Source organism: Eptesicus fuscus, chromosome 19, assembly GCF_027574615.1.
Source record: "Eptesicus fuscus isolate TK198812 chromosome 19, DD_ASM_mEF_20220401, whole genome shotgun sequence".
NCBI lineage: Eukaryota > Metazoa > Chordata > Mammalia > Chiroptera > Vespertilionidae > Eptesicus > Eptesicus fuscus.
Window position 1 is genome coordinate 38,313,474 of NC_072491.1, and position 14,658 is coordinate 38,328,131.

The 14,658-nt window shown below is 44.4% G+C and overlaps 1 protein-coding gene across 5 annotated transcripts in view; it reads left to right on the forward strand.

Annotated features, from left to right (window-relative positions):
* The window catches only part of SULF1 (sulfatase 1), a 172,061-nt gene that overhangs the window by 80,786 nt on the left and 76,617 nt on the right, over window positions 1–14,658 (forward strand). For all 5 annotated transcript variants that reach the window (XM_028158760.2, XM_054708265.1, XM_054708264.1 and 2 more), the window contains 3 exons: window positions 637–709; window positions 1,025–1,256; window positions 12,207–12,446. In XM_028158760.2, the coding sequence (XP_028014561.2) occupies window positions 1,085–1,256; window positions 12,207–12,446 (412 nt within the window). In that variant the 5' untranslated portion in view covers window positions 637–709; window positions 1,025–1,084. The remainder of the gene's footprint in view (window positions 1–636; window positions 710–1,024; window positions 1,257–12,206; window positions 12,447–14,658) is intronic.

Here is a 14,658-nt window from a genome sequence, read left to right on the forward strand (position 1 = left end):
GAGGAAGCGCCTCTCTCTCCCGCTGGTGATTGATGGAGGACAGTTAGGAGGTTTTCAGAGGCTGGGAAAAACTTGCCCTCCTTTCTGTGAAGTCTTTGTCAGCAAAAAGAACTCTCCTGGGTAGTGAGTGACATAATGCAGATGACAAATGACAGCTTTGCATTGCATTCTACTTGATAAGTACGCAATATCTTGCTGTGCAGGTGAGTTAACGCGCCTCCAACACAACCCCTCGTGCCAGACTGCCCCCCCCCGCCCCAGACCCCCCCATGGATGCTCTGTGCAGATGCACTGTGTTTCATAGGCACCGCTGGCTCTTCCTGACCCGTCCTTAGTTTCGGGGGGATGTTTAAAGTGCAATTAGGGGGTGTGAGTGGGGATGATACTCAGCGCCCTTTATGGAACTGATTATGGGAATGAAGATGTTGAAGTCATTTGTTAGCAGTTCTGGATGTTATTTAATTCCGTCTCTCCCTTTTGGCGTGCAGATGGAAAAATATATATACATAGATAGTACATATGAATATATAACACACATATTATATTGTGTTGTTTTAAGAGACTAATTCAGATCAAAAACCTGTTTCAAACTCCTTGGCCGATGTCTCCTTTGTATTTTTCTCTCCTATGTTGCAGGACCCCATCTACAGATGTTCTGAACACCTCTGAGTAGAGAGATTGATTTTTCAACCAGGATACCTAATTCAAGGTATTAGCCCTGTCAGAAAGCTTTTGCATTCGAGCCCCGTGTTGGAAGTGATATTTTGGCAACGAACTGAAGTAGGAAAAGTTGGAATGAGACTAAAGGACGAAAGTGAATTTGCAAAATAATCAAGTGCTTAAAAAAAAAAAAAAAGGACCCAGCGCCTGCCTGCGAGGGTTTGCGGCTTCTGACTCCTGTGCAGCCTGCTCCCTGCCAGCGAATGTGCCAGGTCTCACTTAGCTGAAGCCCTTTTTCTGCAACTGTGTTTGGGTTTGGATCTCATTTCAGTCTCTCCCTCTCGCTTTCTCTCTGACTGCTCAGTCCTGCAGAAGCCAGGAGGCTGGGACGCTCCGCCGGCTTTGCGACAGCGGACCACACATAATGACGTGTTCTTGCTGGGCTCTGGTTCTGGCTGTGCTGGGCGCCGAGCTGCTGGGGAGCCTCGGATCCACGGTCAGGTCCCCGAGGTTCAGAGGACGGATACCGCAGGAGCGAAAGAACATCCGACCCAACATTATTCTTGTGCTCACCGACGACCAGGATGTGGAGCTGGGTGAGACCCCCCGATGTTTCGCTTGTTAGTCTCTTTTGCTCAAATGACTCGCTGACCTTGCTCACGATCAGTAACCGTCAGTGAACATTTGGGGGTTTGGCACTTCATTCTACCTTCGTAACCAATGACCTAGATTACAAAAATGAACTTGTATGGAGGATAAGGCATTCGGTTTGTGTTTCAACATTACTTTTCTGGTCTTAAACTTTGGAAGCAGTCTGAGGGGCTTCAGAGAACAGGAGGAGGGAGGAAGCCGGGATTAAGTATTATAGAAGTCAAGGATTTGATGGTGGACCTTGGGAACTCTTGGTCAATTTTTTTTTTTTTTTTTAATATTTGGGCAAAGTTGTTTCAAAGAGTCTGACATTCTGACTGGAATTCTATGTGATTTATATGAACCCAGATAGATCCTTGAGGAACTTTCAATGGTTTATTAGTATCAGAGTGAATGATTTATTCACAGCTTGTAATAATTGTTAGGTAATTGACATTGACAGTATTTTACATACTTCCTGGTAGTAATTCACTACTGCCACCTAAGATGTGATGCCTTTCTGAAGACTTAGCTCAGCTGGGTTAACGCTAGAGCACTTAGAGAGCCTGTTAAAATCTGGGGGTACAGCTTAGCTCTGTCTTAGCTGATTGGGTTTCTTATCTTCTCACCTTCCCTATTGGCCCAGCCCCATGGTCTTGTCTGTACGCTGAGGGTCAAGTTCTTCCAGGTGACCCCAGGACAGATAAAAAACTTGACCTGACGAGTTGTCACCACCTCTCATTTCCATTCCTGGGCCCAGATTCCTCGCTGTCGGGCATCACTCAGCTAGGCTTCTCTGTCCAGCACGCTCAACTTAACATCGCTGGCATCTTCTGGATGTGGCGCTAGCAGAGTACCTGCCTTCATGACAGAGCTCCTCTGACTTAGTGTTCTCGAGGAGAAAACCCTCCGTGCGGGAACTTGATCTCCAGGGAAGAGAACTTCGATTTCCAATCTGAAACCAAACCATGGAATTCCATCGAAGTTAACTCCTTGGGTTCCACGGGAAGCAAATGCACCAGCAGCAGCCAGCAGGGGTAATGAGCCACAGCGTCTGCTCTTTCTCACTTCACGTTTTAAACGAGAGTCTAGATTTCAGGCACTATGCCAACGTGAAACATCTTGCAGGTATGACTTTAGTGTGTATGTGGCTGGTGGTTTCAGGTTTTAATCACTTGCAGAGCAAGTAACATGATGTAAACACATTTGAATGCGCCTTCCTTAACGTCTCTCATCTCCGTCCTTTTGGCTATAGCCAAGCTCTGTAGACCTCCCCTCGCAGCTTTCTTCTCTCTCCTCTGAAGGCGAATGAGCTCTGGGCCATCTGGCTCCTGCCTGTGTCTGTGAGGCTACTCTCCCTTTCCCCCACTTTGCTCTGTGCTCCGTGAAACAATGGACACTTCCCCGAAGGAATCTTGTGGTTTCATCTCCCTCACCTGTGTTTCGTGCCTTTGCACATCTGGTCCCCACTGTCTTTTCCCCCTTTCTGCACCTGGAGAAGCCCTCTCTGTTCTTTATGACTCCGTTCAATGCCTTGCCCTTGAGGGACCTTTCCTCACCTAAACCATCCTCCCCTCCAGCAGGGTCCATGGAACTTACCTGTGCACCACCACGGACGTGCCGCCAGAGTGGCCCTTAATCCCCCGGGTGCTTCCGTCCGCATCTCTTCCACTTGACGGAAAGCAACTGGAGGGCAGGGGTGTGTTTGTTTATGTTGCAATCCTGATGCTGAGACTGTGCTGGAAAGACAGTAGGTGCTAAATAAACTTGAAATAGACCCAGAAAGGTCTGGAAAAGCTAAGATCATTCCCAGAAATGAATACAGGCTCATAAAACATCTCACGTGCAGAGACAGTTTAAACAACACATCTCTTTGAGACCCTGCTTTCAATACTTTGGGGTATATACCTAGAAGTGGAATTGATGGATAATTTGATAATTCTATTTTAATTTTTTGAGGAACCACCATAATATTTTTCATAACAACCACACCATTCTACAATCCCACCAACAGTGTACAAGGGTATCCATTTCTCTACATCTTCACCAACATTTGTTATTTAAAAGTAGCCATCCTAATGGGTGTGAGATGGTATCTCATTGTGGTTTTGATATGGATGGGTTTTGTTTTGTTTTGTTTTTTGTTTACTTACATGTAATTATGTTCAAATGCTTGAATAAATCTTCACCTAAGCAAAACATTTTGCACCTGTAATACTGTAGGCAATTTTGGCTACTGTGCCTCCAGAAATATATAACAGACTTAGAAAAGGCTTAAAAAAACAATTTGGAAAATTGCAATAGAATACTTTTCATTTGGGGGGAAATAAAACAATTCTACCTCTTTGTCTGGAAAGACAAAGGCTGAGAAGGATTTTAATCAAAGTTTATGAACTCAGGCTGGCCAGGAAAGCTCCTATTCAGGAAGAATGGGGGGCCACTCCCTCAATTCAGTCTGAGAACAAATAAAATAAACTAGTACTTTGTGAAGGGAGTAAGACATATAAGGAATTCATTAGTAAAAGTGCTGGAATCTTGCATGTGGGTAACGCTTTATCTTTATCCAAAGAATATTTGTTCTCATTATTACATTTTCTTGTCATCCCACCCAAGTTGGGTGGGAAAGACAAAGATCATTATTCCATGAGAAAACTTAATTATGTGGAAATACTAAATAAGGTCAGTGGTCTCCTTACTCCTGGAATTTTTTTTTTTTTTTAGAACTTAAGAGGTTGTTCAGGTTGTCCCTACACCTATAAATAGTTCAGGTTTTTAGACTAAGCTACTGGATGGAAGATTAACACTTTTTATTTTATTTTTAAACTAGAGGCCCATTGCAGGAAGATTCCTGCAAGAACAGGGCTTCCTGCGGGCTTCCCTCCCACCACCGCCACCTCTCCCGCCCCGCCATGCTTTCCCTGCCGCCTCTGCCCCCCACCCCCCACCCCACTCTTTTCCTTCCGCCGCCACCGCCCCCCCACCCTCCGCGCTTTCCCTCCCGCCCCCCCTGCACTTTCCCTCCCATCGCCACCGCTGCCCCGCACTTTCCCTCCCGCCACCGCCTGGTGCTTTCCCTTCCCTCCCACCCTCTCTGCCCCCCACCCCACGCTTTCCCTCCCGCAGCCGCCCACCCCCCCGTGCTTTCCCTCCCGCCACTGCTGCCCCATGCTTTCCCTTCCGCCGCCACCGCCCGCCATCTGCCGCCCGCCCCGCCCGCGCTTTCCCTCCTGCAGCCGCCTTGCTTTCTGCTTTCCCTCCCTCTTCCTTCTATGCTGTCTTCAGTCTTCACTCCTCCCTACCTCAGCATATGCAAATTAACTGCCATCTTTGGGTTAATTTGCATACTCGATCTTATTGGCTGTGGGCGTAGCGAAGGCATGGTCAATTAGCATTTTTCTCTTTTATTAGTGTAGATATATTTTTATTTATTTCAGAGAGGAAAGGAGAGGGAGAGAGAGATAGAAACATCAATGATGAGAGAGAATCATTGATTGGCTGCCTCCTGTACATCCCCTACTGGGGATTGAGCCCACAACCCAGCATGTGCCCTTGACTGGAATCGAACCTGGGACCCTTCAGTCCACAGGCCAACAACACTCTATCCACTGAGCCAAACCAGCTAGGGCTGATTTACACTTTTTAAAGCTATGGAAACATTCATGGACATGATCAACATGAAGTTTGGGATGATGGTACCTCTGGGGAAGGAGTGGTAACCAAGAGCATTGACAGGATCCACGTTTCACTTTTAAATTTAAAAAATATATCTGAAGTGACTATGATGTTAAGCTTGGGTAAAGCTAGGAGATGTGTTGTTTTTACTATCTCTGCACTTGAGATGTTTTATGGATCAAAAACAAGAAAATCAGAAATGCTTGTGGAACTACCCTAACTTCTGAGGACTTGAGTCAAAGAGATTTAGGGTCTAAATCTTTCCCAAATGCTTCCTGGGAGACACTCTGAGAAACAAAATCTTGAACTGATTGGACATTGATCTGAATCACTGTGGCATTCCTTATATTCTTAGGAAATTGGGCTGATGCTAACATCTTAGTAATGCCTGACCTCACCAATGCTTCTCTTAGATCATAGTGGAATCAAGAAACCATGAATACATGGAAATACCTTGTTTCTTTAAAGTAGAGATCACAAATGGGATATATACTAGTAGTGCAGAGCTAGCCCATCGGTATGTTTTACTTGACCAGCATACTTTTTTCAGATCAAGGCAACGTTTTAAAAATCAGGTGATTTTATGTTCTTAAAAAAAATCCAGATTTCTACTTTTCTTAAATCCAGAAGAATAAGGGCTTGCATTCCCATGAGGCAGCCTTCTGTTAGCTGCCTGAAGGGGAAGTGAAGCCGACCCCATTAAGTGTGCATGTCCTCCCCAGGTCATCACGGTCCCAGCTCTGATTGCTCCCAACACTTAGACCAAGGAGCAGCTGCCATTTCTCATCACGCCCATACTGTGGTTCTCCTTACAGCCAGGGAAGAGTTCTGTACACCCATATCTCTATCGAATATGAAAAGGCAAAAGCCTTGTGATTTTTCCTCTACCTGGCTGGCTTCACTTGCCTACCTTCTCTGTTTAGCTCCATAGACATTTAAGTTCCATCCCCTTAAGAAACTAGTCTCCACTTTTAATGGCCTTTTGCTCTTTGGGGGGAAAAATAATGAATCCTAGTGACTGGAGACATTTTGGACAGATTTATTTATTTATTTTATCTTATTTGTTTATTTTTTTAAAATCTTCATTGTTGACAGTGTTACATATGTTCCCCTTTCCCCCCATTGACTTCTCCCATCCCACCCCCTTATCTGCTTCTTGGTCCCTTCTTCCCCACATTTGATTTCCCTCCTCTGGTTTTAGCTGAAGTATCTGTGTGTTTTTTTCTACCATTCCATAGTTGGATAGAAGACACTATGCTGTTTTAACATGTTATTTTTTTCTTATACTTTCAGAATTAAAATATTCAATAGACCAGTAAAACCATTTTTAATATGAGAAATGTCACTGTTTAAGGTTCCAGAATGCACGAGGAACTAACAGAGATGTATTCGGTACTGACCATTTATATACTTAAAGCACTAGCCTTCCTTCATCACAAAACAATGGCATCAAGAAACAACCCTGTACAGTTAATAAGAGCTGTGTTTGCTTGTTGTTGTCACTCATCAAACCATGAACCATTACGATCCACACGGGGATATATCTCCCTAGGAAGCCAGGTGTGCATGAATCCCACATGCCTGGGATTTCCGTAAAGGATGTTGATGACAATAGTCATTACTGAATTTCAGGTTTTGTGAGATTTCCTGGTCATGATAAATAAGCTGGATGAAAAATTTAATGTTTGACAGTATAAAATATTGAATAATCAAATGCTACGATAGTTGAATCAGGAAAGGTAAAGCTTTGCTGTAAACTTTAACATGCAAATACAGTAATCCACGCTCTCAATGTGATTTTGGTAAAGTCATCCAGATTAGAGGGACATTTTCTCTATGACCTTTTCACACAGATGATTTGGGGATAAGTAGGCAGAGTATGGAGAATAATTTAAATTCCTGGCTGTGGTTCCATCCAGGCCCAATATCCTATCCCTTAGTCCATCCAAAGGACTTGTCTTGGAGGCTGGATTTGTAACTCTACCAATCATGCTAACCTGGTGGATCCTGTAGGATTCCCAAAGAGTGCCACTTCTCCCCTCCCAGTCACCACTGTCCGAGCAGCATTCTGTGATGGCCGAATGCTGTCACAGCCTCCCTACCCCTGTGACAGCAACAGCAGACTTCCCCAGTCCCAACCTGGAACTCTGGCGCTGGGACAGCTTTTCTTGGCAGTCCTGAGGCTCAGCTGTGGCTGGGACCTTCCCTGTCCTCAAGCCAGCCCAGTCAGCAGTGCCCCTATGCCAGCTGCTGGCCCTAATTTCAGTCCCTTCATTGCATCCCTGTCAGGCTCCCACCTCACAGGAAAGCGGTAAATGATAATGAAGTCAGGCTTTTTGCTTAAGGGGGAAGGGCAGTTTGTGTGGCAGGGGGGGATAACTGATATTTTTAACAATAAACCAACATTAACATTTTAAGTCTTAAAGAATAGAAAACATAGTTGACCTCAATCATAGTCTATTTGGCTGTTATAACCCTTTATAGACTGGGTGGTTTAGTGACTTATAAATAGTCTGGACACTGGGAAGTCCAAGGTCAGAGCACCAGCAGATTCTTGTCTGGTGATGACCCATTTCCTGTTCATCCATGTCTGTCTTTTCACTGTGTCCTTACTTGGCAGAGGGTCAAGGGAGCTCTCTGCAGTCTTTTTTATAAGAGCACCAATCCCATTCATGAGGATTCTACCTTCATGACCTAATCACCTTCCAAAGGTCTTACTTCCTGCTACCAGCACTTGGGGTCTTAGGTTTTAACATACGAATTTTCAGGGATACATTCAGTCAGTGGTAACCTCTCTACTCTTAACCCAGCTTTTGGAATTGAGATGTAGATTGCAGAGGGGGAGATGGGAAAGGCATGAGAAAACTAAACGTGGGGTTGAGGTGAGCACCCAGTAAAACTGCGGCCCTGCGCCACTGGCTCCCCATCAATGCTGTAAACTAGGCAGGGGAACTGTTATTAGCTCCATTTTACAGATGAAAAGCCCAAATGAAAAGAGAGTAAATGACGTGCTCCAGCTAATCTGTGGCAAAATCAGATGTTGTCCCAGAAGTTCAAGTCTCTTTCTCTTCTTATTCTTATCCTCCTAAGCCCTGCGGTGGGAATATTGTTAGGAGTCTTCCATCTTAAGTTTCATATCATTTCTGTGAAATAATTGTTCTGATAACTGTGAGCCAGCATGGTTTGCATTTTAGGCGCCAAAGGCCCGAAACTCAGTGAGGTGAGGAGCTTCAGCTTAAAACAAAGGACATTGGCCCTAATCGATTTGGCTCAGTGGATAGAGTGTCGGCCTGCAGACTGAAGGGTCCCAGGTTCGATTCCGGTCAAGGGCATGTACCTTGGTTGCGGGCACATCCCAGTAGGGAGTGTGCAGGAGGCAGCTGAATTGGTGTCTCTCTCATCAATGTTTCTAGCTCTCTATCCCTCTCCCTTCCTCTCTGTAAAAAAAAAGGACTTTGTTGCCTTTCCTACCACAGGACAGGACATGGTCCCACCCACTCCTCTCAATAGCTGTAAACGCATAATTATGAGTTCTATTACAGGAAACTTTTTTATAGAGTTTCCCAATGAAAAATCAATGGTACGATCACATGGCAATAGATGCAGTGCACGGCAGTGTTATTGACCAACATTAATCATTGCAGAGCCGTTAAAAGAAGACGCTGTGTGCTTACCTCGCTGGTGCATGCTAGCTTGCTTTACAGAGAGAAGGGGTATGATTCCTGCACTCCACCCTCTGAGTCTAACCAGGAAATCCATTGAGATCAGAAGCTGAGCTTGACACCATTGTGGTTGTCAGCTACTAAAGCAGACCCATCTTCAGCCCACTCACCCTTCTCCTGGGCCTAAGCCACCGAGATCCCTTCAGCCCTTGGGAGGGCAAGAGGCAGGCATTAGTGTCTGTCAGTATCTCCCCTTAAAGGCCAGATGGAGCAGAATATGGACTACAGAAGGGGAGGCATATCTTGACTACAAGCAGACATCATTTCTGTTTCTCTGTCTTGAAAACATCAATGTCACAGTCCGTGCTCAGTCTCATGAGCTGAAGAGATGGTCCCTGGAGCAGGCTGCCTGTATTTGCATCTGCGCTCTATGTGGCCCCATGTACGTTATTTAAGCCTTTACATCTCAGTTTTAACATCCATAAACTGGGAGTAATAAATAACAGCACCACCACTACAAAGGGTTGTTGTCAGGATTAAATGAGTTGATGTATGTGGAGCTCTTAGAGGAGAACCTGAGAGTAAGTATCAAATCACTGTTTTCTTTTTCTGTCTACACAACATCTGATAGCCTGGAACGTGGTCTAAGCCACTTAGATCACTTAAAACAAGGCAACCACTAAAGTCACTTCCAGCTCTAGGCTTCCCTAATTCTGTGTCCAACCTAGAATACTTCCCCAAGTGTGGTCTATGGACATGAAGCTTATTAGAAATGCAAGTTCTCAGGCCCTTCCCTGGTCTTACTATGTCAGTTTCTTTGGGTGGGCCCAGAATTCTGAGATTTAATGTGTTCTCCGGATGATGTTTAAATTTGGGGAAGGATGTCTCAGAATTTCCTCTCTACTGAGAAGCTTCAAGCCAGGTGCCACTTCCAGGAACCCCAATGATGGAGCTTGTGGTGGTCACAGTGATGATGGCAACCAAATCTCCTCATGGATCCCTTTGACGTGGGGACTAGTTGGAAGCGGAGCATGGGCAGGAATTGTTAAGGATACTTAGGATGAGGTGAGTCCTGGCCAGGGCAATTCCAAAGATTTTGATTGGGCTAAGTTTTAGCCTCTTTTCATATTATTTGACCTTAGATCCGATTTCCACCTACCATCCCATATTTTCACTCCAAATGAGTCTATAAACTAGAGATTGTAGCTTTGTGACTTGGGACCTTGAACGATGGTTTCCAGCTGCATCTTTTAAATTTGAATCCAGCTAGTCTCATAAAGAAAACTCGGAGAGCTCATTCTTTGAAATAAAGAGATTATTAGGAAATGAAAATTTTTCCGAAATTCAGGATATTACAATGAGTAAGCACTGTGGATGTCTGAAGAAGAGAGGGGACTGACAGACTTCAGCATGTACCTCTCACTCTCTCCCTTGCCATGTCCCTCGTCATCTACTCATCTCCAGGATGCTTCCCCCTGTAGGATCAACCAACACAAGTACAAAATGCAACATTTTTTAAATGAACTTCTTTGATCCATAGGGCATATCTCCCTTTACTTATTTTTTGGCCAACAGTGAAACAATTATTTTTTCAGTCTTTTTCTTCATGCTGAAATCTTTGAGGTATTAGTTAACTGATGACCTTCTGATGCATTACGAAGACTTTTGGATCTGCTTCATAGAGTCGCTCTATTTTAGCAACACAATCCAGTTCAGGTTCTTATCACCTTGTGGCCTGATGGCTTCAGTGACCTCTGGACTGTCCCCTTGATGGATCAGCCTATTCCTTCCTCTGCATGCACTCCCACTGACATAGCAACACCCCTCAAAGACTTTTTTCTTACCGTGTTGTTCACGCCTTTGGCAAAGAACCTACTCTGCCTTTATTTTGTCCACTCTATCCAATCCAAATATCTCTACTCAGCCTCCAGCTCTTTGCTCACGCTGCCTCCCACATTTCAAGAGACTTCTCCATATTTTTTTCAATTCCAGGAAACCAATGTGGTGTACTCATCACTCCACTTCTTAGCATCCGCCCCATTCTCCCAACAATCCACTTCACCCATCGCATGTTTTTCTCCCTCCTTCTGTTTGTCCTCAACTCTCGTTTCAGAACCCTTATTGAACATTCTCTCCCGGTCCCCTCTAACCTCAGAGGTACTGCTGCTGCTGTACCTCCACTCTGATGTGTACGTTGCTTTGCAATGAACCCCAAGGATTTTTGTAATGTAGGTTTTCTATTAGATCGTTGACTACCGAAGACCAGCGGCGGCAGAGAATTTTCCATTTCCTTTGTTAATGCTTCACTTGGGGCCCAGCCCAGAGTGCAAGGCTGATAAAATGTCCAGCATAAAATGGGTGCTCATGACATATTATTCACCGATTACAAAAAGGTTGTGGGGTCCCCCCAAAGACACCCAGAGGGGAAGAAGCAGTTGGGATCCCCTAAGTGAAGCATAGTTTAGGGAGCTCTAATGAGACCCAATTAGAAACCCTCTTGCTGTTTGCCTGTTTCATGTGAATGGTAAAAGCTGGTATGTGAAAAAAAATCAGGCAAACTGTGGCTTTTTGGACTGTGGCACGCTTCTCTTCTGCTGTGAATGCTCGCCTGGTTTGCATTACGATTTCCTTCCTTGCTGGAAAACTACACAGACTTTCTCCCTTTCTTTGGAAGAAGCGGGACCTGTTGGAAATGTGAGGCTCCAGGATTCAAATGCAGTGGGCTTGGCTGTGGTGCTCTGTAGTGCATTTCTTGACAAGTCCTGAAAAGACTATTGAATTCTGGCCTGTGCTTTTCTCTGCAGTATTTGGATGGGTTTCAGCTGCAGTGTTTGGCTGGATAAAGTAATCGAAATAGATTTTTTTTTTCTTCCTCAGTAATCTTAGGTTACAATTTCATCTTTTACCGTGAAAACGGAGTATTTTTCTACCATGCAAGTACTTTTGAGTGCGCTAGAATCATGGCTCTCTCACAAGCAAACAACCTGTCTTTTGAAATTACATGCAAACAGGTGAAAATATAAGCTGGTAGTGCTATCCTCAGAGGAACACTGGGCAGGCATTTGGAGAGTTTGCAAGAGTTACATTCATCTTTTTTTTTTTTTTCTTTTAATTAAATGCAGGCATTTTGGAGGGACTTTTACTTGGTAGAAAAAATCCTCTTTTTTTCATAGATTAAAGCACTATCTGTAGGCATCGCTGCAACATCACTAGCTCTGCATGTGTGGTGGGCGGGGGCGGGGGAGGAGTTGGTGCTGTGTAAGCACCTATCGTTCTCTGTGCTCTTCAAAGGGTGGCTGGCCTTTGAATCTGCTCCGTATCTAGAATTCTAGCTTTAATTATCAGATTAGCCTGCATTTTCCCCCTTGTGATTACGGAGGAGAGAAGCTGAAGTGTGTTTATTATTCTGCAAAATACTTGACATAGTAGCATCCCAACTGTTTTAATTTTGTTCTGGAAATGAGAGCTGGTGAAATTATAGACTTCTTCAAGCCAAGGGAAGGAAATGAGTAAATCAAGGGAACAGAGTCACTGAGTGACAAGACAGAAACGGCTAAACAACACTGGAATTGTGCCTTTCAGGGTCCCTGCAAGTGATGAACAAAACGAGGAAGATTATGGAGCATGGCGGGGCCACTTTCACCAACGCCTTTGTGACCACGCCCATGTGCTGCCCCTCCCGGTCCTCCATGCTCACTGGGAAGTATGTGCACAACCACAACGTCTACACCAACAACGAGAACTGCTCGTCACCCTCCTGGCAGGCGATGCACGAACCTCGGACTTTTGCTGTGTATCTTAACAACACTGGCTACAGAACAGGTAAAGGGGGGACTTTCTGACCCGTGACCCTCGGATAAAACATCTTAGACACAGGAAAATGCAGCGCCCCATGAAATATATGAAGATCCAATAAGCTCCTAAATGGAAGTATTTAGGCTGTTCTCTTCTGTATCATATCCTTCCCTTCCCTCACTTTTTCACTCTGAAGGGTGTCCCAATGAGAGGCCCCTTAGAGAGAAGACAGAATGATTCTCAGTGGACATGTTCTGAAAATGTCGTACTCATCAGAGTACCCAGCAATGGGAATTTTCCAGGAGAACCTACAAGAGATGATTTTTCTTCCCATTTGCCTGCTTAACCTCAACCTCCCGCATCTCAGGGCATCATGGTACAGCCTGAGGCTTGTTTTAGATGTTGGTAAATTTCTGTTGGTTGTTCCTCGGGGTCTGGCATACAGTAGATGATCACGATCATTTAGTGAATTAATAAATCATTGAATGAATAAATCAATGATGTGTACCTTATTGATGCATTTATTTATTCATTCATAATTTAGTAAGATTTGGAATTTCTTTAGCTTAAGTTGCGGTCATTTTTAGGTCTCTGATGTTCACCTCCACCTTCCAAGGAAGGAAGGCAATTGCTGTACCTGCTATCATTGTTTAACCTACAGAGGGCAAGAGGAAGGTTTGGGTTAGTTGGTCTTTTGAAAATTGGGGACCTCTTTCAAGAGAGGTCATAAGCATCATGCCAGTCTTTGTAAGAAAGAAGCGAGGCTCTTTCTAGTAAGGCTGCCCGCCCCCACCCTCACCAAAGCCTTTATTCTTCCAACATTTAGATGCTTTCAGCATTTCTTCATGAAAGAAAATAAGAATGATTCTAGAGGGGCTACAATGCAAAATAGATTTTTCAGAACCACCTATCATTAAAGCTTATTGGAAATTATTTTACAAATTCTCTGTTCCAAAGATTTAAAAGTAAAGGATTTCAGATAAATGTATTCTGTTAAATCTCTTCAAAAAGTGAAATGAATCTTTCCCACTGATCTCAGGAAACACGTGGCCATTGGCTCCTCTGCAGAGCACCCCCGTGGGCACTTAATACTTTTTATTTATGGATGAAAATATTCATTGTGAATATGACAGCATTGCCATTCGCAGACATTTCAAGATAGCCACTCACAGAGGAAGCTCCTCCCAGGAATCTCAAGGGTGTTTGCTTATGCTTAGGAAAGAAACTAGGTTACTCGGAGTGCCTTATCCTGTTTCTCACATAAGTGATTTAAATTTATAGCACCTTTCATCTGAGAGCTCTGAAGCAATTTGCAAATCCATCAAGCATCCCTGTAGGGTTTTGTAGCCAGCAAATGTACTTGGCTCTGTTTTATAACTGAAGTGGGGATTTCAAAAATTGTGTGACCAGCTCAGAAGCAAAATCAGCAATGGTCCCCTAATGCCTGGTTCCTGATTTGAACCATCCAATTTTGTTTTGTTCCTGGAAAGCGTTGTGTGAGATCAGGGCCTTTCGACTCCCAGGCTCCCTCTAATATTTTCCCAGCAGCGTGCATACAGCTTGGAGGGTTGGGACTCTCACCATATCCAGAGCAATATGGACAATGTCCGTGATAAGTAGAGATGCAGGGTGAGTCAGAGCATCCTGCAGGACTGAGAGCGGCCAACGAGGGTTTGCTTATTTGTTTCAGGGCTAAACCAAGAAAGGGGGAAAACAAGATAAGTTCTGGAGGCATGGTATTCAGCAATGTGACTATAGTTGACAATATTGTACATGTACTTGTTTCACTCATGCTCTGCTGTATCCACCCTAAAATGGGTTGCAAGAACTTGAATGAAACTCAGAGATAATTTAGTTCAGTTCCCTTAGAGCCGTGGTCGGCAAACTGCGGCTCGCGAGCCACATGCGGCTCTTTGGCCCCTTGAGTGTGGCTCTTCCACAAAAGACCACGGCCTGGGCGAGTCTATATTGAAGAAGTGGCGTTAGAAGAAGTTTAAGTTTAAAAAATTTGGCTCTCAAAAGAAATTTCAGTCGTTGTACTGTTGATATTCGGCTCTGTTGACTAATGAGTTTGCCGACCACTGCCTTAGACCCACAAGATTAAACTGACTCGCTGAAGTGACACATTCAATGTTCTAATGGGAAGACCAGGCATCAGGACCTTGATCCTTGGGGCTCTCTCCAGTGTGCGACTCTAACTCCTCATGGGTTCGGTCCAGGATGAAATTGCACATCATAA